This window comes from Sardina pilchardus, chromosome 1, assembly GCF_963854185.1.
Source record: "Sardina pilchardus chromosome 1, fSarPil1.1, whole genome shotgun sequence".
NCBI classification, from domain to species: Eukaryota; Metazoa; Chordata; class Actinopteri; order Clupeiformes; family Clupeidae; genus Sardina; species Sardina pilchardus.
Window position 1 is genome coordinate 40,768,334 of NC_084994.1, and position 23,589 is coordinate 40,791,922.

The following is a 23,589-nucleotide window of genomic DNA, read 5'->3' on the forward strand; positions in this document are numbered from 1 at the left end:
CCCTAGATGCGCCCCTGATGACCAAAGTGGACGGCCAAGGCAACACAGCACCTGCCTGAGGCTCTTTGGTCGCCGGGGGAACGTGTCTCGGGAGTGGTGACTGTGTTGTTCAGATGGTGCAAAGATGTCGTAAGGATAGTTACGCAATACATTTGTGTGTGTGGGAATCCATCATATCCATTAAGCCTCATGAATCGTTAGAGAGGGCTGGGGAATGAAAGGCCTTCTGTATGTTACTGTACTTTATTACACGGCTTAAATACAACCACAAACAAACAAACAAAAACAGAACAAAATACAAAAAAAAAATTGCTGTTGAAGACCTGTCCTCTAAATGTTCCTCCGGTAAGGTAGTGTGTTTGCTATTCACTAAAAAGCGTCAGAGGAGTCCCAACTCACAAGCGTTGTTGTCGTTTCTTACAGTCGCTCGGAGACAAGGGAGGGGACAAGAACGGATGACATCACTTCCTGAGCTGAGCTGACGACCGTCCACCAAATGGGAGGAAAATTTGTTCCGCCCCGATCTTGCCTCACTTCCTTTTCCGCCCGGAATCCTCAGCTCCTTCCTCCTCTCTCCTCACGTTCTCTTTCTCTTCTTCCCCTTCGTCTGCCGCCCTTCCTCTTCCTCAGTGAATGTATTAAGGCACTGACTTCAGGTGTCCGATCTGAAAAGACAAAAACAGGCAGTGGTAGTTTGTTCTGTTGTTTTCCTGTTTAAATCTGCATTGTTTTTATTGGCAACCACACATAGGCAGCTTTGTTTATCAGGAGAACAGTGATGGTCTGATGATCTATATCTCAGTTTGCACTAATTTGTTTATTTGTCAAGTTTTGTCCATTACGATTATTATTGTTATTGTTGTTGTCGTCGTTGTTGTTGTTATTACTATTATTATTATTTTTTTTTTTAAACTAGAGACTCTGGTCATTGATACTGGTGGTGTTCCAGCTCAGCGTGTAGTGGACTGACGTTTTCCGAGACCCCAGAGCACTGACCCTGTCTTCCAGCCGCACCAAAGCCCCCTCCACACACACACACACACACACACACACACACACACACACACACACACACACACACACACACACACACACACACACACACACACACACCACCCCCAGTGAGGGAAGCCAGGACTCAATGGCGCTTGGCTGTTCATGTTAGCCATGGTCGTTGGTTGTCGTAGAAACGCTGTGCTTGAGAATGACGCGGAGGATGATGACGATGATGATGGTGGTGGTGGTGATGGTTATGACTCGTACGCCACTGTCCTCCTCCACCCCCAGGATCGTCGTCTCTCGACTTCTCCGCCCCCCACGCTGTGGTCGACACTGGCAGTTGCTTCGTCCCTCGCTGGTCAGAATGTTCAAGACTGGTGAGAGAACGTGTGGCAATTTCCTTTTCACAGTGTGTAACGGATTTGTGACAGTGGCCACGTTTATGTCACCTTGACACTGTTTATTTATCACAAGTTGTACATCATTGTATCAAATCAGTTTTTTTTTTGGAAAAATTTGTACTTTCTTTCATCCAAACTCACTCGATTGTACATGTTTGTGAGCCCCTTACATACTCAACACAAGACCAGGCTCTCCTCAATGGCCTAAATGATGCATGCTAAGTTCCATAGATAAGCTCTCAGTAGAAATTTCAGTCGGTGATTCGGTTTTACAAAATGTTATTGAAAATTGTGCTAAATAGCCAAATGACTCCCCTTCCTTCCATGGTCCTGAAGCACCTTGCTGATTGGCTGAGATTGTTTAAGGTTTGGTGACTGCAAACACTGAACAGACATCTAGCAATATTGGCTAAATTTGATTAAAATTGTAAGACAAAAAGTGTAAAACTAAAGAAATTGAGGACTGCACCTTTAATGGTTCTTTTAAAAACCAACCCAACCTTTTGAGATTAAAGCGAACCAAATGGTTCTGGCTTTAAAGCCTGTGTAAATAAAATAAAATCCCCTGAGCAAAGTCTCACTAAAGATTGCCCTATGTACAGCAGTGTATATTGTGCTAATATTAAGCTTTTAGCCAATAAGAAGTACCTTATCCAATAAGGCATGGTACTAATTAGGAAACTATAGGGATTAGGTAGTGATTTATAATGGATGTTTTGCACACTGTTATGAGGTGTTAAATGTTTTTTTTTTGTTTTTGTTCTGGTTTTTCCTTTTAGTGCTATGATTACTCTGTGGTCATTTCATTAGGATGTTGTTTTTTATATTGACTGAAAGACTATAGTTGTCTTTGAGCAGCTTAATTGATGCCTTAATGTTTGTGATAAATTCACGGAAAAGTCCAAAGTAATTCATCTTTTTTTTGTTTGTTTGTTTGTTTATTTTTGCTCTTATGGGTATTGGGTACAGTGACGGCAAAGGGTGTCTTACGGGCGGTAGAACGAAGAGGCTTGAGCCTGTCCTAATGAGTTTGAGACATGCATATAGTAGAGATAGAGAGAACAATATTCTTATTATTGTACTTGCATTTTTAACCAAAGTCTTGCAAGTACTTTCGATGGGACACTTTCCATTGATTTTGTTTATATATATAAATATTATATTTGCAGCAAGCTCCCCGAAAAAAAAGAGACACTTTGAACACTTTTCATTCGAATGTTACTTGGTTGATGCGTTTGATGCCTTGTTTTATTCATTCTCAACACATTGTATGTTTGCCATGAAAACATTAACAGTCCATCAGATACTAGTTTCACAGAAACACATACACACATACATACACACACACACACACACACACACACACACACACACACACACACACACACACACACACACACACACACACACACACACACACACACTATGACACACACAAACATGAGTAAAGGCACACTCACATAGTACAGTGTGAATCTAATGTCTAGTGCTATCTTGCTCCCATTCAAACTTACTGCTTGTCAGAATGGCGCTCACTGAAATTAAAGTTGATGAGTGAAATAGCCTTCTTTCACTTCCTGTGAGACACAGCAGCCATGAATCACGCCACTAGCTACTGTGTCTGACTGCCTCACTAATCAATCCATCTGATTTCCTTGATAATTATTGTTTTAGAACATCCTGGAGGCCCATTTCAATTTTTAATTTTTTTCATTTTACTGGACACAAAGGATTGGTGTCAATACTCAATCAAGTAGGACGCTGTATGTGCAATTATTTTCCCACCATCCATAGTAATATGGTGTTGTGGTGGTTGACAGTACTATACGCCTTCTCATGTGTGATATCTTCATGTACAGTTGGCCTTTCTCAGTCAGGCCATTGTTTTTGAAGTAGATGATTTCGAGAAATTGAGTCCAGACGTTTCCCGTGGTTGCACTAAAAGGATGTCAATGAGCCACTTTTTTTTCCTTTTTTTTTTGCCCTGAAAGAGAACAGATAGTCAATGTGACTGACCGTTGGTTGGTCGACCGTGGAGCCATGGAATGTTCTCTGTGAAGTAACGCATACTTGTGATTCATCCCACCCCTTGTACTGATAAAGCAAGAGTAGCTCCCGTTCTCTCTCCTCTCTGTTGCCTTAAAAACCTAGCCTGGACAGAGTTATAGGCTTACATGTATGTACAGCCATCCAGGCCAGTGTGCAGTCCCTGACAAATGCAGAAATCCAACATAATATCAGTTTCTTTGTTTGTTGGTTTTGTTTACTCAGAGCTGCTTAAACTTCTCACTAAGCTCATTGGATGACAGTTGGAGACTGTATGGTTTTTATTTTGGAGATGGGTAAATGTTAGTTAACTAAATACTATGTACCTTCCTTCCATAGTTAACTGTTTTTTTTTTCTTTTGTTGTTGCTGTTGTTGTTGTTGTTGCTGTTGTTAGTGATGATATTAAGTTCAAGGCAAAGCATGTTGGGAAAACTGTTTCATGGCTTCTGAAATGTTCTGATAAGTACCCAAGAGTAAAGAGAATGAAGTAATACTGGGGGTAAGTGGTGCAAGAGCATCCCTCATATGTTGCACTGGGGCTTCGTGGCCCAAAGGACTTTTTCTTTGTTATTTGTTTGTTTCTTTGTCTTTTTTATGAGTACAGATTGTAAACTGAAATACACTTTGTAAGCTTTTAGGTTTGGTAACTAAGATAATACATGTAATGTATGCTGTTTTATGTACCCCTTTGTATTAAGCATATTTAAATAGCTGTCTAAATTAAGTTCGGAAGAAACAAAACCATGTTAACTCATGATGAGCATTAAATGCCGATAACCTCTGATTGAAATGTCATGATTAGACTATGCATATTTTACACATGCATTGATTTCATTTAAAGAAGACTGAACAAGGTTAAATGGAGCAAAAAAGGCACTTCATCTAAAGATTTAGGATCTGTAATGTCACTTTTCTTTCTTAAAGAAAATTATTGAAGATGAATTTGCCAATATTTAGATTTTAAGGATTCCTGTAAAGTATTTTGATATTTTTTATGTACAATGAATACCATTTAGATGACTGAAATTTTACTGTCAATAAATGTATTTTACTGACCTGTCTGGTGTAATGTGTTGAATGACTGACATTTCTGCTTACTGAAAAAAAAATCAGTTTTTTCTGCAAACAGGGCTGGGATTCACTAAGCCTTTGACAGTGACAAAGGGCCCAAGGGCAATTCTGTATGTTTTCCTTCAGTAAATAGCTGGGATATAAGCAACAACGTGAATCCAAAAGAAAGTTTTCATCTCTGGACCTATCCATGGTCCTGTTCTTCTGAATCATTAGAACCTTTCGGCCTGTATGTCATATTTCTTGACCCGGAAACCGATGTTGCCTGCATCCGGGCCAAATGGTCACAACATGGCGTCGCCTGCTTAACAGGATAAACATTTGTTGTTGCATTGGCGTAGGCTTTTATTGAATTGTTTTTACCGAACAGCTTTTTAATTTGGGTGCCAGTATCATCTGACGGCAGCATGGGGGGTGGTGATCTTGTAAGTAACATCATCGTTTTATATTTTTGACGAGGTAACGGTATAGTAACCAGCGCGCCATCACAACGTAGATTAGCTACAAGCTAAGGTGTAGCCTAATGTTAGTTTAACTTTATTGACTTGTCTTTTAACATTACACTGAGTGTCATTACTTACCCAAGAGTTATATTCAGTGGTTTATGACATAAGCCCACTATTGTATACTTGTTTTACGCCAGAAAAAGCGACATTGGTTGACTGCCCGTTGTTGTCAGATTTCTTCATGACGTGTAACATTAGCCATGATAAAATTACTAATTTGAATTTTAGAATATATTACTGTAGTTATAAAGAATTCAATCGAAGGGTGGTGTTTGTAACATAAATAGATTACAGCTATAAGCTTACCATGTGAATGACGTTGGGAAAATAATCCCAAAACCTAACGTTAACGTTCAGGTTTGTCCATATCAAGGGTTATTTGCCCTAGACTGAGAACTGTTATCCTGGTTTGTTCTCAGCGTAGTAATGCTGAATTAGTCTGACGTTATACAACAAATGCCCTTTTTTTTAGAACTTGAAGAAAAGTTGGCATCCGCAAACGCTGAAGAACATCGAGCGCGTTTGGAAAGCTGAACAGAAGTATGAGGCCGAACGGAAGAAGATCGAAGAGCTCCAGAAGGAGCTGAAAGATGAAAGAGCTCGTGAAGAGCTCACAAGATATGCGCAGGAAAGTGGCTCCGTCAAGTAAGTGGGCTGCAGACAAAACACACTAGTATATAGTTTTTCTGTCATTCTGTATTAATTTATTTATTTTATTTTGCTCTTTGCTTTCATCAATCCTACATCACCTTAACTGAGCACCGTGTTCACGTTTTCTACAAGGAAAAAAGATGACCGCCTGGACTGGATGTACCAGGGACCAGGTGGTCAGATCTCACGGGACGAGTACCTGCTTGGCCGCCCCATCGACAAGCAGATCCTGGACCAGTACGAGGAGCCTGAGAGCGGGCCCTCCACCGAGACCGGCCTGCTGCCGGGCTCCATCTTCAACCCCAGCGCCCCCACCTCCAGCCTGGACATGGCTGCCAAGATCAGGGAGGACCCCCTGTTTGATATTCGGTCAGTGGAATTCTACATTTCTCTGAGTTCTCTGGAGCTTTGCTTCTCAAAAGTCATGATAAGACTATTCTGTTTGTTTTATTTCTGGATTAAGATGTGAAGTTGTGGCCCTCAGAGGTCTAGCTTGAGGTCAAGATCATAATAAGGGAATCGCACATCCTTCAGTTACCTCAACAAATCATTATAGTGAAATAGTGACTGACTGACCAGGCGGTTGCTGGGTAGTGGTTAAGGAGCTGGACCAGCAGGCATGTAAATATGATGTGAATGATGACCATTAGTTGCAGTGCAGTGGTAATTAGTGACTTAGTGAATAAATTGTCCTCCTTGCTTCTTTCATATTGTTTTGTCATCTATTGACCCCTTCATAGTCCACATCACAGGGAACCGCACACACAAAGGGTCAGACATTCCTCTATCCCATTGATTTGTGTGTGTGAATGGACTGAGACGTCAAGAAAAAATACAACTTTTCACGTGTACACACACTGGGTTTGTTAACCAGATAGTTGTAATTGGCGGACCAGTCAATCTCTGGCCACTTGCTAATATCTGCCCATTCTCTTATCAGCTTAGCATCAGACAGACAATGGCCATTAGTAAAGACAAATTTATTGATGTACGGTTTGTGGTGCTGGGGTGACAATGACTGTCCATCCCTTGACAGCTCAACAATCTATTAGCTGTGCTTTTTTTGAGCCCATGCTGCGTACGCATCTGGCCTAGGCTCTGGATGTTTACAAACATTGATAGTTTACAAACATCTTTGATAGTTTACTTGCCTTTGTCTCTGCCAAGATGAGCCACTAATGTGTCATCATGTCTGCTGCTTACCTTCGCTAAATTGTCGTCATGTCTGCTGCATATTGTCATGTGCTTCAGCAAGCGGGAGGAGGAGAAGAAGCGTTCATTTCTCACAAATCCAGTGAAGATGAAGATGATCAAAGAAATGGTGAGTTCAGCAACACATGGGTATTTGGTCTTTGCTTGTTCTGTGTGTGCTGTTTGTTTTGGGCTGTAGACAAATGTATTGTGTTTCTGTGGTAGAACTGAAAATGAGTCATTTACCAAACAGGACCTTGGCAGGACATTGTACAGCACTTAAAACAAAAGGAGATTTGAATGCTGTCCAACGACTGAGTTATTTAACAGAGCAAGTCGCTGGAACGCCTGACATCTTGGCCAAAGCTCTTAACAAACTGGTGGGTCTCTCTCTTTATCCCTTCAGCTTCGTCAAAATCTCGACAAGAAAGACAAAAAGAAGAAGAGGAAGAAGGACAAGAAAGACCGAAAGGAGGAGAAGAGGGAGAAGCGAAAAGAGAAGAAGCACAAGAGGAGGAACTCCAGCTCCAGCTCCGATGAGGACGACCGCAAACCACGGTAACCAGATAAGCCTCCCACACAGCCTCATGCTTATCACAGCATGGTGCGAATTTAGATGGCTGTGGCAAATCACGTGAGGATGCTTTTTCGGTATCCATGGGTTTCATCAGATCCCTTTCCACTGGACAGGTGTATAAAATCAAGCACCTTGATTATGAATGCAAAGTGCATGGTGCTTGATTAATGCATCTGTGGAAAGGGACCTAATGAAACCCATGAATATCCTCCTAATGGGCAAGAGATAAATGTTTTATTTGCATGTGTATTATTCAGTGTAGTTGGTCATCTACCGTGGTATTTTGAAGGATTGAGCCACTGTATGGACAGAGTGGAATCTACTGTAGATGACCACTGTATGGACAGAGTAGAATCTAGATGTCCGCCTTATTAGAAGGGGCCTATCTAATGTCAGGTGATAAAATGACTCCGGACTGTCCAAACCCCTGCTGTTTGCTGCTGCGAGGGGATAATTTGCGCAGTTAAACAAAGCCTCAGTTATGGCAGTGCAGTATATGATTGGTGGTTTGGCACACATCTCACACTTTATTTCTGTTTCTCCTCTCTCTCCCTTCCCTCTCAGGTCCCACGCCAGAGACTCCCCTCCGTCATCTCACCACCACCACAAGCCTGGCTATGGGCTGCTGGTCTGTACCTTCCCGTAATAATCTCAAACAACCTGGTCATTTTAGCTAAAGATACAGGCATGTTATGGTCAGAAACTGAGACGGCATCCAGTTCGTAGAAGTAGATGGACTGAATGCAGAGAACAGGACACATCTCTTCCAACACACTTAAATATGACTGAAGAGAGAAGATCTGCGGATAATGATGTGGTTTGGCAGGGATCACTTTGGAAATAATGAAGCGGCAGCAGGAAAATACCATAATAAGCTCTATTTCATTCCCACGGTCTGCGCTCTTTTGTCTAAACTGACCATTGACGATCCTTGAGTTACACTTACACAAGTTTAACCAATGGAAACGCTCAAATTGTTTGACACTAGCGTAACGCTGGCTCCAACAGTATTCCACTAACACTCCAACTGTTCCGCTGCCGGACCGTAGCGAACCATAGGAATACTGTGAACCCTGCTCTATGCAGTTACACTCGTACATGCACAGTCTCTTGACCTCTCCTGTCTGCTCTTCCAGATTCCAAACGGCCGCTCTCATCCTTCGTCGGCGCCTCCTGACCGCTCCTTGGACCGCCAGCGGGATCGGAGCCGCTCGCCCCTCTCCCACCGCTCCCACCGGGACGACAACTCCTCCCACGATGCCGAGCGTAGGGGGGGCTCGCACCGGAGACCCCCCAGCCCGCCCAAACCGCGCTACCAGCGGCCACAGCAGACACACCGCTCTAAGTATGAGCTCCATCTCACATGGCCAGGGGGGGGGGGTTCCAAGTACGTGGTTTAGTGTCCTGGTTAAGTTAACTCTGAGTAAGTGGTAAACCTCCTAACAGAAGAGTTGTACGACTTTATTCTCCTCGCAAATTAATGCCACTGAGCCCTTGTTGTAGGAGGTTTATCACTTAGGAGTTTAAAACTTACCAACGGTTTGCCATTAACCCACGTACTTGGAATTCCCCCTTGTCTTTAAGGACATTTACAGGGAATTTTAAGTGTTAATAACTAAATGATTTGAGATAGTCACAAAGAACACATGATTTTGGATTACATTAACCATTCGAGGTCTGCAACTGAGCAGGGTTCCTTGTCTAGACTTCGAGTTTGTTACTGTGACTTTCTAGACATCATATTCATCTTAGTAGTATGGCATGGGCAAAAGTATTTCTGTGGAAATGAGATTTAAGTCCTTTAAGCTTATGTGCTTTAGAAACTATATTGTTCATCTTCATTTGATAAAATGGACATGGGTTTGTTGCTCATGAGGTAACACTTCAAAGAGTTTGGAAGGGACTTGAAGGCATGAAGTATGATTGATCAGTGATTATCGATATGTTTATATGTTTGTTTATTTATTTGTCTTATTGTGGTGGTTGTTGTTTTCCTTGCCCAGAAAACTCTCGGCGGACGACTTGGAGAAGAAGAGACGGCAGATGATGGAGTTTGCCCAGCAGAGAGACGAGGAGCGTGAGAGCAACGTGCGCCACTACAAACAGCAGGAAGAGCGGGAGAAGGCGAGGGACACAAGCAAACCGGACCGCCATGCCAGCTTCATCCAGTCAGTGGCTCTTCTGCCCTTTGTCTCTAAACTCAGTGGCTCTTCTGCCCTTTGTCTCTAAACTCAGTGGCTCTTCTGTCCTGCACCTCTAAACTCAGTGTCTCTTCTGTCCTGCACCTCTAAACTCAGTAGCTCTTCTGTCCTGCACCTCTAAACTCAGTAGCTCTTCTGTCCTGCACCTCTAAACTCAGTAGCTCTTCTGTCCTGCACCTCTAAACTCAGTAGCTCTTCTGTCCTGCACCTCTAAACTCAGTAGCTCTTCTGTCCTGCACCTCTAAACTCAGTAGCTCTTGCGCACTGTGTCTCTAAACTCAGTGGCTCTTGCGCTCATTTGTCTCTAAACTCAGTGGCTCTTCTGTCCTGCACCTCTAAACTCAGTGGCTCTTATGCCCTTTGTCTCTAAACCAAGTGGCTCCTATATTTTCATTCATAGAAGGGAAGTCAGGTTATCATATAAGTGTATATACACAGAACAAAATTATAAACGCAACACTCTTGTTTTTGCCCCCATTTATCATATGTTCATTCATAGAAGGGAAGTCCGGTTATCTTACAAGTGCATAATGTTACATGGCATAGAATCTCTAGTTGTTTTATGAGGTATTACATGTTATTGAATCAAGTCATATCAATATTGACTTGATTAGAAGTGGGGATTTAGAATGAGATAATTCATTAGGAGTAGATATTTTGCATAACTAACCCTAACCGTTTCTCTCTCTCTCTATCTATCTCTCTCTCTCTCGTGTGTGTGTGTTTGTGTGTTTGCTTGTGTGTGTGCGCGCAGTGAAATGAAGTTGGAGAGCGCGTCCACCTCCTCTCTGGAGGACCGGGTCAAGAGGAACATCCACTCCATCCAGCGAACCTCTGCATCCCTGGAGAAGAACTTCATGAAGAGATGAACATGAGCTGAGAGGAGGGAGGGATGGAATAGATGGAGATTTGGAAAAGGAATTAGACCTCTGAAGTTTGTCTACAAAAAGGACCCAAATGCTGCCATCTTTTCCCATGTAAGGGGATTTGTGTGCCATCTTTGCCCATATCCGGATCTCCGGATCTCCTTATATGGGCAGAGATGCCATCTGTGGGTCCTTTTTTAGGTGACCTTCAGAGTTCTGTAGGGGAAGTAAGTTTAGACTGAACGTCAGGGCCTCCACGAATTGGCTCAAACTCTCAGAATTCATATGGCTTCAGTGGGTCGAGAATTTTGGGATGTTTGGGACCAAACGAAAGAATATTGCTATGGTTACCTTAGTCCTTTCTTTTTGTTTTTTGTAAAGATTCTTATCGAATACACCAGCACAAGTGTTTTTTTTTTTTCTCTCCTGTATATTCTAACAATGTGATTTGTACAGATTTTTCTCTGCACCTCATGGTTTTCATGTATAGTTCTACTGTGTAGTGCCTATATATTGGTGGATATATTGGATATTTCAGATGCATTTTCCTGTAATGTGTTGACCTTTTTATTTTGACAAATTAAAAAATATATATGTCAAAACACAGGACATGGTGTTTCTGTGAAAATGTATCTTTTTACGAAATGGAGCATTAAAAAACAATGTATGCTCATTAAGTTGTGGTCTTGTTTTTTAGTTGAACAAGTGAACAATTTGGTAAACTGAGCACACTATTAGTTAGTAAAATCAGTGACTACTATATAGCCTTCTGGAGACAGCGACAGCTAAGGAAGTTAAACCTGCCAAGGAGCTGCTGATAATTTTCTACTCAGCCATCATTCAGTGTCTGTCCTCTGCACTTCCATCACCTTCTGGTAAGACTAGACGGCAACGGACAGTTAAGGGCTGCAGACAGGGTCATTGGTGCTGACCTTCCCTCCGCACATGACCTCTACCGGTCCAGGGTCAGGAAACCCCCTTACATCATTGACACTGTTCCAACTCCTTCCCTATAGGCGCTACAGGCACTTTACCAAAAAACAGCCGACACAGAGATGGTTTTCTCTCCAGTCACTCCTTCTCCAGTGAACGTTCAACAGTCTCAGAGCATGGAGAAACCCGCTTTGCAATACGAGCCACTTTTATATAGGCAAGGCAAGGCAGTTTATTTATATAGCACATTTCATACACAGGTGCAATTCAAGTGCTTCACACAGATATACACAAATATATAGTCACTCAGTCAATAAAATAATGGTCATTAAAATTAACCATAAAACCAGGTGTAAAATAATAAAACATAAAATAAGTAAAATAGTTTGAAAAGAATGGATAAAGTCAAATAAAACATAAAAATAGTAAAAAAGCATAATATTTGTTATCCTTAAATTATGTATACCTACACTGAGAGCAAGCTTCCTTGCACTTGGCCAATAAACCTGATTCTGATTCTCCAAGCAAGAGTAAAACAAGCGCACTTATAAATGAGCTATAGTAAAAAGAGCCCTCATTCTCTCGATACAACAAAACAATCTTCCCAATTCAGTAACTTATTATTTTAAACTTTTATTTGGCTATCGCTACTATTGACGATTTTTATTGGATAGTGGTATCCTGGCTAGCGCCAGTGGGGGAGGATTCGAATGAATTTGGTTGGTCGTCTTCGGAAGCGCAAGCCCATACCGGAAGCATGCGCGGTTTATGGGCTTAATGACTTTTGTAAACATCCAGTCAGGCATCAAGGAAGGTGAACCACCGGTTCTGTCAACGAGGGAACCGAAGTTCCTCAGAAAAGACTGCAGCTTACAGACTCTTTATCGAAAGAATCCACGTACTGGGTCTGTTTTAGTGTGAAACTGACCGCGCGCACCGAGGCACAGTGCGCACATTTGACGACTGAACTACTGCTTAGAAAATGATTGTTCTTCAGAAAGGTTTGCTCACATTAACTCCAATACGGCCATGGATGGTGTGCCTCACTGCAGCAAGAGTAAGTAACCTATGCTTATTTTCATTTTTACCCGGCCTGGAATTGGGTCGACTAGCTCGAGTAACTTACTACCGCACGCTACCGGGTTAAAGGTATCATAAAATCACTAGCACTGCTTCAGTGGAAGACTTGTCTGCTTCTTCAAGTAGGACATATCCTATCTCATCTGTTGTGCCTGCATGAATGTGAGTGTGTGGGGGTGGTGGGATGAAGGGTCCGAAAGAAAGATAAACCCGGCCAGGCTTTAATCTCGAAGTAGAAGCATTAAACAAGCACCGGTGTAGGCCCCAGCAACGTTCATCTCGTGCTTACAAGAGTCTGTGGTAAGGGGGCGTGACCTTCGTTCTACTGAGCCCCTGAAAGCACAAAGACAAGTGCCCCAAACTAATTACTCCGCCTGTTGGGGCACACCCTCCTAAGCAAATAGCTTGGGCATAGTAAAAGGATGACTAATTTGTTTGTAGCCTTTGGTCCTCATTGATATCTTACTATCTTGACCTTTAGACTGATGTGAACTTGGATTTCCACTAATATAATAGCAAGTTGGCGACTTGTCAGACTTTTTGGATAGAAAGTTGTCCTTAGGAAGTGTGTTGAATTATACACAGTATGAATAAATTCATAAAGAATTATCTAAACCTGTAAAATCTCTACTGCAGATGTCAGTCTGGCTTTTCAGCTTTGATTGAGAAGGAATTGCCTGTAGCTGAACTTCAGGCCTCAAAGACGTGTTCAAACCCCAGACTTTATAAACTGTCCACCACCATAGCTCTGAATAAGAGATCACTTGCACTTGGTTTAAAAGTTGGTATTTGGCTTAAACCTGTCAGTGTGGTTGTGCAGACGCCACCTAGAGAATTATTCAACAAGTGATTTGTCATCCAAGTCACATCTCAGGTTTCAGACACCACGAAATACAGTAGTATGTGGAGGGAAGGTGCCATCTTATCTGATTGACAGTTAGTGAAGTGATTGCGGTCTGTTGGCACGTGGCCCTTTCTGAATGACTGTGCCCCATGTTCACCCTCAGCTCTGCAGTCAGAAGTCCAAGCCCAAAGTGGCATCCAAGCTGCCCTACCGTGTGAAGCTGACAGGGGGCAAGCGCCACTCCTGGTGTTCGTGTGGCCACAGCAAGAAGCAGGTGAGTCTTCAGGAAAAACACCCGTGTTCACTAGCCTGGCTATCACCAGGCTAGGCACAATCTTTTGAGATTGAACATGAGTCTGGGGAGTCTGCGCTGTATTTCTACTGCACAAGAGGTGTGATCAATGGGCATAGTTCAAATGACTCTGTACTCTTACTACGATAGTCCTTCAACCAACCAATCTGAAAAGATCTGGGTGCGCCTGGCGGATAAGTCGGTTTGTAAAAAACGTGAAAAGGAAGCCGGCAGATCGGGCTGGGTTTACCCTGTCTATGTTCACTGCGCTGCCATGTAAAACATGACTGACTTGATGTGAAATGTTTTCATGTAACCGTTCAGTTTTTCCTCTGCTGTCTGTGAGTTCTTTTAGTCTGTATGTCCCAGTTAATGGGTCTGCATGTATACAAGAATGTTTCAGGAAACAGTTTGAGTTTTGATTCACAGCTCACCTGCAGTGGCAAAAGTTGTTAAGGTGCGCCTTCCAGCTGTGGTTTCTCGTCATTATGCTGTTGTGTTGCCACAGTGCCATGACTGACTGTCTTTTAAGAGCTCCTTCTCTCTTTTTTCTGGTGTCTCCCCTGCTCACACACACACGTATGTGTTCTTCTCGTCCTTTTAACCCCCCCCCCCCCCAGCCATTCTGCGACGGCGCCCACAAGAAGTTTGCCCCCGACCTCCCTCCCCTGCGCTTCGTCCCGGAGAAGGACACGACCGCCATGCTGTGTGGTTGCAAGCAGACGGGCAGCCCCCCCTACTGCGACGGCACCCACTTCAAAGTCATCTTCCGCTCCATCAGAGACTATGTCCTGCCACGAAAGTCTTCCTGAAAGTAAATGCCTTCTAGTTTAGCAAAGGAACATGTTTGTTATTATACACACAGTGTATCATTCTTATATCATACATTTATTGACTATAAATTGTGCAAATTGATCATATTTCAGTGGATAGAATAGATATTTATATTATGACGAGTGCAGCTCTAGACCATCGCCTTTTGTTTGTGGAAGCACCTTGTTGTCGTACACCACCAAAGACTTGGATATGTGTTGTTGATAATGATAAACGAACGTAATTGAAAAATTTCATCAAACTTACATTAAACTCTAACGGTAAATCAGCAAAATAATTGTCATCGGAACTTGTTGGGACGGTGCAGTTGAACTGGGCGTTGAGATCATGTCGCAGCACTCTATAGGCCCTCTAGCTAGCTCCTCTGCCCCAAAGGCAATTGAGCGGGCCGTTGAGAGCCCGTTGGTGTGCTGCAGAGGTATGGCCTGGAGTCACGTTTCATTCCCCACACGCACAAGAGGCCTCCCAGGGCGCCGCCGCAAACTGATCTGTGGTCAGTAGATCCCTTTGGGTCTGGATAATGGATCCGTGTTAAGCACATGAATACTAGGAACGTGTCTACAGGTTGCCTGAACAGTCCTAACGCGGTGATTTACCTTTCCAGTCAGAGACGGGCAGTCGACTGTGACCCACGCACATGCCTGCATTCCTTCAGCAAAAGGAAAAAAAAAAAAAAACCACGAGGAAGAAGCAAAATTCAGGTGTTTTACTGCCTTAAGGAACATACATTGTAACATGCAGTGCTATAAAATAAATACAGAATAATTCTCGTTTGGTACATACAATTGATAGTATTGTACAGTATTACAGTTCAGTCCTCTCATAATATTGAAGGTTTTTTTTTTTTTTACTTGAATGCTTCACTTTGCCAAGTGCTTTTGGTCATGTTAAATCTGTGGGCCATCTGTAACATGTTCATGACTCAGGTTTTCAATACTGTCCTGTAGGAGTTGTTTATAAATTGTGTTATTGTATAGAGCGCTTTCGGCCCTCCGTTGACTGGAAAAAAAAAAAAAAAACACTGTAAATGCCATCAGTTCTTTTACAATTCCAGCTGCCTTCTTGCATGAAGCATTATGATTACATTCTAATTGTAGTGCATTCATAAAGTGTTTTTTTCTTTCTTTCTTAAAAAAAAAAAAGACAATCGCCAACAAAGGCAAGTGACTGCTCTTGTAACCACTGAGACATGGGATAAATAAGGATACATCATCTTGTCAACGCAACATATAAAATATTAACAAATGGCATATGCTGAGTAGATACTCCAAAGTCTGCTATAGATTTGGGATTGATGGTTCGTCAGTTTAACTGTGTGTGTGTGTAGAGTGCAGACAACACAGGACATCATAATCCCACAACACATGTGCCCATATCAAACTTTTTTTTTTTCCGCACCCATACAGATTTGATACATATGATTTCATTGTATCATACAGCAATATATACAATTATATACATATTTGTTTACAAAAAAAAAAAGGATATGCCTGGTCGATGCTATTGTTGTCAATAAAGCAGGCAGTCTTTTGTTTCAGTCTTGTACATGTTGAGTCCTCTTTAAAAGCAGTCAGTTCTCAGCCACTTTTCACTAACGTAGGGACCGGGTGTGAGTTCAGCTGGATGAGGTGAAGTTGAGGAGTGTTTGGGGGGGTTGCGCGCTACACATCTCCAACAGGACCGTGGCTGCAGTTCTTCTGGGTTTTGTTGTTGTTGGTGGTGGCGGCGGCTGTGTTGTTGTTGTTGTTGTTCCCCGCCATGTTGGCTAGGGGGCGCACCTGAGCGCTGCTGTGGGCGGCGCCGGCGCCGGGCTGGGCAGGGGTCGGGAGGGCCGACTGACCCGGCGGGGTGGCCGGCGGACTGAGCGGCTTGTCGCTCAGCGAGTCGCTCTCGGAGACGCCGTCCGAGTGGGGGAGGGGGGACAGGACGGTGGTGCTGGAGGGCCGGCGGCGCTTGCAGGTGGGCTGGACGCGGTACTGCAGCGGGAGGGGGCCGTTCTGGAAGGGACGGGGCAACCAGGGGCAATTAGGACCGCTTCAGAGAGGCGTTTACAACAAAAACACTGCAAAAAAATATCCACAGCAAAAAAAAGAGAAACAACATTTCTAATATATGATGTGTATGTAATTATACAAAATCAGAGTCAAAAATATTCCCAGTAATAGTCTCCACACTCAAGACAATCGTAACCACAGAAAATATTTGACTTAAATCTGTTAAGCCTACCTTACACTGACAACATTTTGGAAAGATTCTTGAAAGATTGTAGTCTTTTGAGTAAAGCTTGAATGAGGGGCATTAGTTAAAAGACTACAATCTTTCAAGAATTCCAAATCGTATCAGTGTAAGGTAGGCTTAAGTCAAAACAGCATTTTTAGATGATCATCCTCTGAACTGGCGGACAGGATGCTTCAGTGCACCCTATGCAGTATTCTGCGGTAACCGTTCTAATTCAGAGCTGACCTAATTTGCTTAACCACACGGCTGGGTACGGCTGCAAGGTTGTGAGGTTGATCTCTTACTTGTCTCCACGTGTAGATGTAGGCAATGTCCATTAGTGTGTAATAGTCTTTGAGGAGCTCATCTTCGTACAAAACTTCGATCTGATGGGAGCAGGAAGAGAAGAGATGCCTCAAGATCAGGAAAACACACAGCACAATACACTTGCCTCATGCAGATCATTACGATAGCGCTCACTCACTCCCCCACACACAATCACTCACTTCAGCTAAAGACACCATTTTATTTGTGCCAATTAATTCTTAATTACTTTTCAATTAGGCCTAACTAATAAATGAGGAGTCAAGAAGCCCTACTTGGGAGGAGATGCAATCAACATTGACCGAGTCATTAGGCCTCGACATAGATGAACGGCATTCATTAAGCGCAGACTGTAAAGAGCTCTTAAGAGCCCATTCGTTTGCATTATGTCCAGCCTCAAACCGTTAAATATTTTCAACGAGACACTCGACAGGTCACACAACGATGCAGTTTTGCGAGCATGTATAAAGTGGCTCCCTTCTCTTCCACATTAATGTTCACGACAGAAGCATGAAATGAAGCACCCATAAGAAAACATACAGGTTTCAACAATGAGGTACAATGCTGGATGAACAGTCACCTGTTTTTGTGCAGACATCACAGAAGCCTTCAAATCACATCTCATTGTCATTAAATCGATATTCAAGGCTATCTTTACTTAAAAATGGGTATTTGTTTACAAGCTCTTAACAGTAAAAACAAATGTTTTTACATAAATGTTTCAGATGTTTTCCCTGAAATCTTGCCGATAATCCTTTGCATCTACATAGCATAGTGAGGTAGAACACTGAATGAACTATCACCTGTTCTTGTGCAGACATGTTGTCAAAAGCCTTCAAATTGTAATTAAATCAATATTACTTGTACTTCAAAATGGGTGTATGTTTACAAGCTCTTCACCGGAGAAAGCAAATGGGTTTTTAATGTTTCTGAAATATTGCAGATAATGCTTGCATCTACATAGCATACAAAGACAACATGCATGGATGGACTACCTCACAATCAAGCCCTTGCCAGCTGCCTTGAACAGTGTAGTAATCAAGACATTTTTGTGAGAACAGATTTCAAATCCAGCTGTGAGGGCAGAAGTAGATGTGCTCCTTAACAGCGTGCTGAGATGGAGATGGTATAAGCAGAGACTTTCTAATAAAGAGGCTCAAAGAATCTCATAGAAATGGTGTTATGGTATGGGGTTAGTCTGTAGCGCAAACATGCCAGTCGTCCACACATATCCCGCCCCTTCTGCCGTCAAAAGTTGACATGAATACATCGCGCCAATCATGTATTCGCAGCTGCAGCCTGGTTGGTGTCTGTGGTTGGTGAAGCCTTGCACACGCACAGTTCTGCCCAAAATAGATGCCCGATAACTATAGATAGATAACAACCAAAATGCGTTGCAATATGGCTGCAGAGTGGTAGCCTGGTTGTAAACCAGATCCTGGAATCTTTCAGATTAAGGGTCTGGCAACAAATAATGTAATGGCCCAACTTGAGGGGAGGCACCAAGTGTGAAATTTTACAATCTCACTGCACGCAATTGGATAACAGTACGACCAATGTTTACTGTGACTGATTCCGGACATCGACACCGAGTTTGAACGATGCAGCGCTGTCGTCATCAGTTTAGCTCGCCTATATCAGATACACAGATTTGATTGTTACCCCTGATAGTTGGGGTAAACATAACATGCATCATTGCTCGTGGCCAGAGTATCTTGCAGACACAATTCAAATTGTGTTCTCGCGAGAACTCTGGATTTCCAGGGTAGCAGAGTGGAGGGACCTGCCTAAAAGGACTATGGTATGGGTGGTGGTATGGGTGGTGATGTGGGTGGTGGTATGGGTGGTGGTATGGGTGGTGGTATGGGTGGTGGTATGGGTGGTGATGTGGGTGGTGATGTGGGTGGAGGAGGTGAAGCGAGGAGGACGTTGTTACCCTGTATGTGCTGGGAATGTCCATCTTGCTTCTCAGGAACTTGACTAAGTGGGTGACCGTCATGGCTGCCGGGCAGCGCAGGAAACGCTTGCTGTTGGTCTGGAGGGAAAAGAGAAAATGGCCGAGGACATAAGACATGGGGCTTACCAACACCACCTGTGACAGTCTGATGATTAGCTTCACATCTTAACAGCCGTGAGACATGCTTACCATTTCTCCATCGGAGTCTTTTGTATCTGATGATTTGAGATCACTGCTGAGAAACAATGGAAAAGGTTCATGAATAAATAAAAATCACAGCCTTTAGCTTAAATGTTCATTTTAAAGGAGAAGTCCAGCAATTTTACACAAAGATCTCCACTTCTCAAGGTCAGGAGTGCTGTCCGTATGGAAAGAAAACAATTGATCTTAGCAGCTAAATCAGTTAGGCAGCTACAGTGTGGGGCATGTCTGTAATGGCCTGTACGGACTACACAACTTTTTTGTCTTTCACGATTGACCATGTCAGACTAGGCGATCAGAGAACCACAAAATCATGCAGTGTCGTGGCCGCAAGAGTGGCCACATTACAAGATAATTTATCGTAGCCTTCTCGTCGTGTGTCGTCACAGTATCAGTGTCAACACGGGAGTCGTAGGAGATTCCCCAAAAAATCTAACATGCTAGACTTTTGGTCGTAAGGTCTTAGAATGTCGCAGACAATAAATCGGGGGTCGTTGAACATGTCAGATTACAAGACGCTTCCTCCTTCGAACGTCGTTCCCGACTTTGAATATTCGGACCCGACAATGTAGCAAAGTAGCAAAATTGGGCTGAAATCGTGTAGTCTGCACAGGCCATAAGTCCCTGAGTCCCCTACGCTCATGCCCACAGAGGGTAGCGTTTTAGCTGTTGGAACTAGGAACTAGGAACTAGGAACTCAAGCTAGGGAAAACCTAGTTTTCAGGGGGTTTTTTTCCATCATACCAACAGTACTCGGTTATCTCGAGAATGGAGGAGATCTGTGTGATAAAATCGCCCGATTTCTCCTTTTAGCCTTATTTCCATAACTTCAGCACAGCCAGCAGATCATCTGATTAAATTGTGTCTGTGAGAATCCCTTTCAGTCAAACTAAAACACAAAATCATGTGGCGTACATCTTTGAAGCCACCTAATCTTCATGGGACTGTGCAGACCATGGGGTAAGATCGCTGTGATTACTGGCAGCTCAGTGGCTTGTCAGCTAATTCCAGTGCTCTTCCTACCTGTTTTTCCCGTGGAACTGTATGGAGAGGCTGATGATCTCGTCCTCTGCGATGATACTCTTCTCCTTTTCCCTCACTGCCCCATTTCTAGTGTCTAATCCTGGGATACAACACAAACACACACACACACACACACACACACACACACACACACACACGGAGAGGGTTGAATGACAGCCTTGGCATCACATGAAGATACTATCAAAAGTTAACAAGCTCACATTCTTGCTTGCGAGCGCTGTCCCTTCATAATTTCTGTTTCAACACAAACCAAGACTGGTCAGGCTCGATTGCCGTCTTGTTAAGGAACACATGCGTCCAGAGAGGCTGTCCAAGCATGTTTCCTTTTAACATTTGAGTGAGCTGAAATCTATCCTGCCACAGCGCATTCTCATGGGGAAAGATGTGACTTTGGAACATTTGTCTCGAGTACACACGCAGACTGAGGAGGCCAGTCACTCAAAGCGTGCTATTTTCAATGTTGTTGAAAATCGATACGGAGACGGCTTGCTTTCAATCTCAAACCCACTTCTATCTTCACAATAGCTCTCTGATGTCCATCGGCACTGATTTACGACTCAGCTTTGCCTTTATTAGGCATCGACTCGATTTCAAAGGTTCGAACACGTTCAACACACATGTATATGTCTACAATGTACATTATGTCAGACTGTAGTAAACTAGATGTAGGGAGACTCATCTGCACTTTTCATCAGAATCTGGGAGAAGTGTGCGTGAGCTAACCATTTGCAGCTGGGTGACCTGCATAGAAGTCTCGTCTTCTTTTCATCTCATCTGAGGGAGAGAGAGACAGAGAGAGAGAGAGAGAGAGACAGACAGAGAGAGAGAGAGAGAGAGAGAGAGAGAGAGAGAGAGAAATTGGAGATGTGTTAGAGACAGGTTTATGCACCTTCATCTGAGGACGAGGAGCCACTCATCTGACTTTTCTTAAACACATCTACATCAAAGTTGAGCTCTGCGGGACAAACAAAATCCAATTGCCTCTGTACACTAAACACATTCAGATTCAGCTCATTTCCCTCTTTAATTAATCATTTGAGAAACATGATCAAGTTCAGTTAATCCTTTTTCACCAGCAGCATCTACAGCTCATGAACATGCATCCAACATGTACCGCTGCAGCTGCCCAACTACTTTAGCTGTTGGCTGCAGCAACTCTGGCTAGTTTGTTTTTGTTTGTTCGTTTCCTAACGCTTTTCCTAATCCTAATGTTGATTACTGTTAGAAGCTGTAAGAACGTTCTAAGAACGCTCCTAAGAAGTTCTTAGCGCTTAAGAGCTTCTTAACGAATCTGGGAAACCTGGCCAAAGACTGTTTGCTACACATCTGTATTGAACTTAACATCCTGTACCCAAGCGACTACGAATACCTTTACACCCTTACCTCAGAGACCACTGGTTGAAAACCACTGATCTCTGAGATAATGGAGCCCTGTAAAGAAACCCATGTAAAGCCTCACCTTTAAATAGTCCTGGAACAAGCTTGTAAACTATGTCCTGGAGGGCTTGGTCTGACCTGCAAAGAGGCACATATATCCATACATTTAAAATATGTTGGGAATCAAGACAATGCAATACAATATAAGTTATGTAGACAGCAAGCACGAGAGAAGATGAGCTGAGCATGACACTAATAATCCAATTCAGAATGCCTATTCATAAATGGCAACAAGAGAAGGAGGAACAGTATAAAGCGTTGCTTGTTCTACATACACCCAGTATGGTGTCCACACACAGAAATGCACATAATAAGTATCCATTAATTATAAAACATTCAAGAATATCAACTTCGACCGATATCTCAGACGCGTTCATCTGCAATGAAAGTCTGCAGGACCCTGTGAGAGATTACCAACCTGATACTGAGCTGTGTGGCTCTCTTTTGTCCCTGGCCATCGCACTGTGGACAGTAGTTGTTTCTCTCCAGGAAAGAGACAATACAGCTCTTGCAGTCTGCACACAGAGCATGTTTATTATTGCACACTATACTAACACTCCACAATGTTCACAGTCTCCAGCCCTTCTTCTAGAGCACTTAAAACTATAACCTCTGGTGTCTATGCATCGGGTGACATTTCCAGTTACCTGAAGATAATTATGCATTGCCTACACTAACCTCACAGGGTAAAAGAGTGTATGAACATTGGATATCTGCTGATAAACATCAATGTGTTATAAGTGTGGATGGGTAAATACATATGTTTAAAACATTGAGTCGAGTGATTTCCTGTGAAGGCATCACAGAACATCAGCTGTGTATGTTTAGGTTAAACGGTGGACTTACATGAATGCAGACACTCCACAATGGTAGTGGCGTCAATGAAATACCCCACGCAAAGTGGACATATCAGGTTTGGATTTAAATCCGTGATTTTGATTCTTTTGGTTTTATGCATGTTATCCTGCCGGTAGGATCTAGAATAGGTGAAATAAGGTGTCATATTAACATACAATAGCGATGAAGATACAGACAGAGAAAAGCCTTAGAACGTTGATTTCCCCACTGCAGTAAGTAAGCGACTCTATTATATATTGGGAATTATCAAAAGAACGAAAACTAAACGTTTGCGGGCTCTGTCTTAATATTTAAACAGATAAACACTGCATGTCATTTAACCATCAAAACAGTAGGCTTAGCCAAGCTGATGAGTTAGCCGTAGCTAAATTGACCTACGGGGAGCAGACAAACGTTTCCCGTTATAATATCACAAAACAAAAAGCCTGCAAAATGAGGTTCGCGTGAACACTGTCACGACACAATACACATATGAAACAAAAGAGAGATGTGATGGAATAACTGAATCCAACGCGGCCATCTTAAACTTCACTAGCTGGCTAGTCGTATTGGGATCCTAAAACAGAGAAAGTAGCGTAGCCCTGCGAGCACAAGCCCATAGATTTTGCACTTGTGCACGATTACGTCTGACCAACAAAGACCGAAAACGCCTAACCCTCATACACCCGCACCCACTTCAGATCTTACCTGTTTTGGCATGAAAAATGCACTTTCTTGACACGAATGAGCCTGAAGCATGAGGCTATCCTTTGTGACTATTGCTGCAGCGGCGCCAGAATACACTGTTCTTTCTTACGCACATCTAGCCTACTACAAGACGACCTGCCCAGTCTAGTCACGTGGTATTGTTTCCATCGTCACGACATCCCCTCTCAGCCAGACATTCTGCATAATATACGATATAATATAAAATAATATAATATAATATGATTTAATATAATATGATATAACATAACATACCATAACACATCATAGCATAACACAGAACTACATTATATGCTACAATATGAATTGACCAATTTTACTTAGAAAAGAGATCATTTGTATAGTGATGTGT

General features: G+C 42.8%; 4 protein-coding genes across 5 annotated transcripts in view; 3 read left to right on the forward strand and 1 right to left on the reverse strand.

Moving 5' to 3' along the window:
- LOC134078884 (protein AF-17-like) overlaps window positions 1-4,503 on the forward strand; it is a 32,771-nt gene extending 28,268 nt beyond the window's left edge. The window contains exon 22 of the mRNA XM_062535053.1: window positions 424-4,503. Coding sequence (XP_062391037.1) covers window positions 424-459 — 36 coding nt within the window. The 3' untranslated portion in view covers window positions 460-4,503. The remainder of the gene's footprint in view (window positions 1-423) is intronic.
- Window positions 4,504-4,785: 282 nt separating this feature from the next.
- cwc25 (CWC25 spliceosome associated protein homolog) lies at window positions 4,786-11,113 on the forward strand. The gene is made up of 9 exons (XM_062544312.1): window positions 4,786-4,944; window positions 5,498-5,670; window positions 5,809-6,045; window positions 6,928-6,997; window positions 7,274-7,425; window positions 8,009-8,072; window positions 8,581-8,789; window positions 9,448-9,612; window positions 10,400-11,113. The coding sequence occupies exons 1-9, from the start codon at window positions 4,927-4,929 to the stop codon at window positions 10,512-10,514; spliced, it is 1,203 nt and encodes a 400-aa protein (XP_062400296.1). The 5' UTR covers window positions 4,786-4,926; the 3' UTR covers window positions 10,515-11,113.
- Window positions 11,114-12,206: 1,093 nt separating this feature from the next.
- LOC134091715 (CDGSH iron-sulfur domain-containing protein 3, mitochondrial-like) lies at window positions 12,207-15,192 on the forward strand. The gene is made up of 3 exons (XM_062544348.1): window positions 12,207-12,501; window positions 13,532-13,642; window positions 14,281-15,192. Exons 1-3 carry the CDS (start codon window positions 12,427-12,429, stop codon window positions 14,470-14,472), a joined length of 378 nt encoding a protein of 125 aa, XP_062400332.1. The 5' UTR covers window positions 12,207-12,426; the 3' UTR covers window positions 14,473-15,192.
- LOC134091227 (polycomb group RING finger protein 2-like) lies at window positions 15,186-23,363 on the reverse strand. 2 transcript variants are annotated; one of them, XM_062544317.1, is made up of 10 exons: window positions 23,220-23,363; window positions 22,521-22,651; window positions 22,093-22,189; window positions 21,697-21,752; window positions 20,961-21,011; window positions 20,217-20,316; window positions 19,182-19,224; window positions 18,972-19,070; window positions 17,017-17,097; window positions 15,186-16,491 (listed from the first exon to the last, which is right to left on the reverse strand). In XM_062544317.1, exons 2-10 carry the CDS (start codon window positions 22,630-22,632, stop codon window positions 16,156-16,158), a joined length of 975 nt encoding a protein of 324 aa, XP_062400301.1. In that variant the 5' UTR covers window positions 22,633-22,651; window positions 23,220-23,363; the 3' UTR covers window positions 15,186-16,155. The 2 variants fall into 2 exon arrangements, with proteins under 2 accessions (XP_062400301.1, XP_062400300.1); XM_062544316.1 differs by having other exon boundaries at window positions 19,182-19,227; window positions 23,220-23,361.
- Window positions 23,364-23,589: the final 226 nt, after the last annotated feature.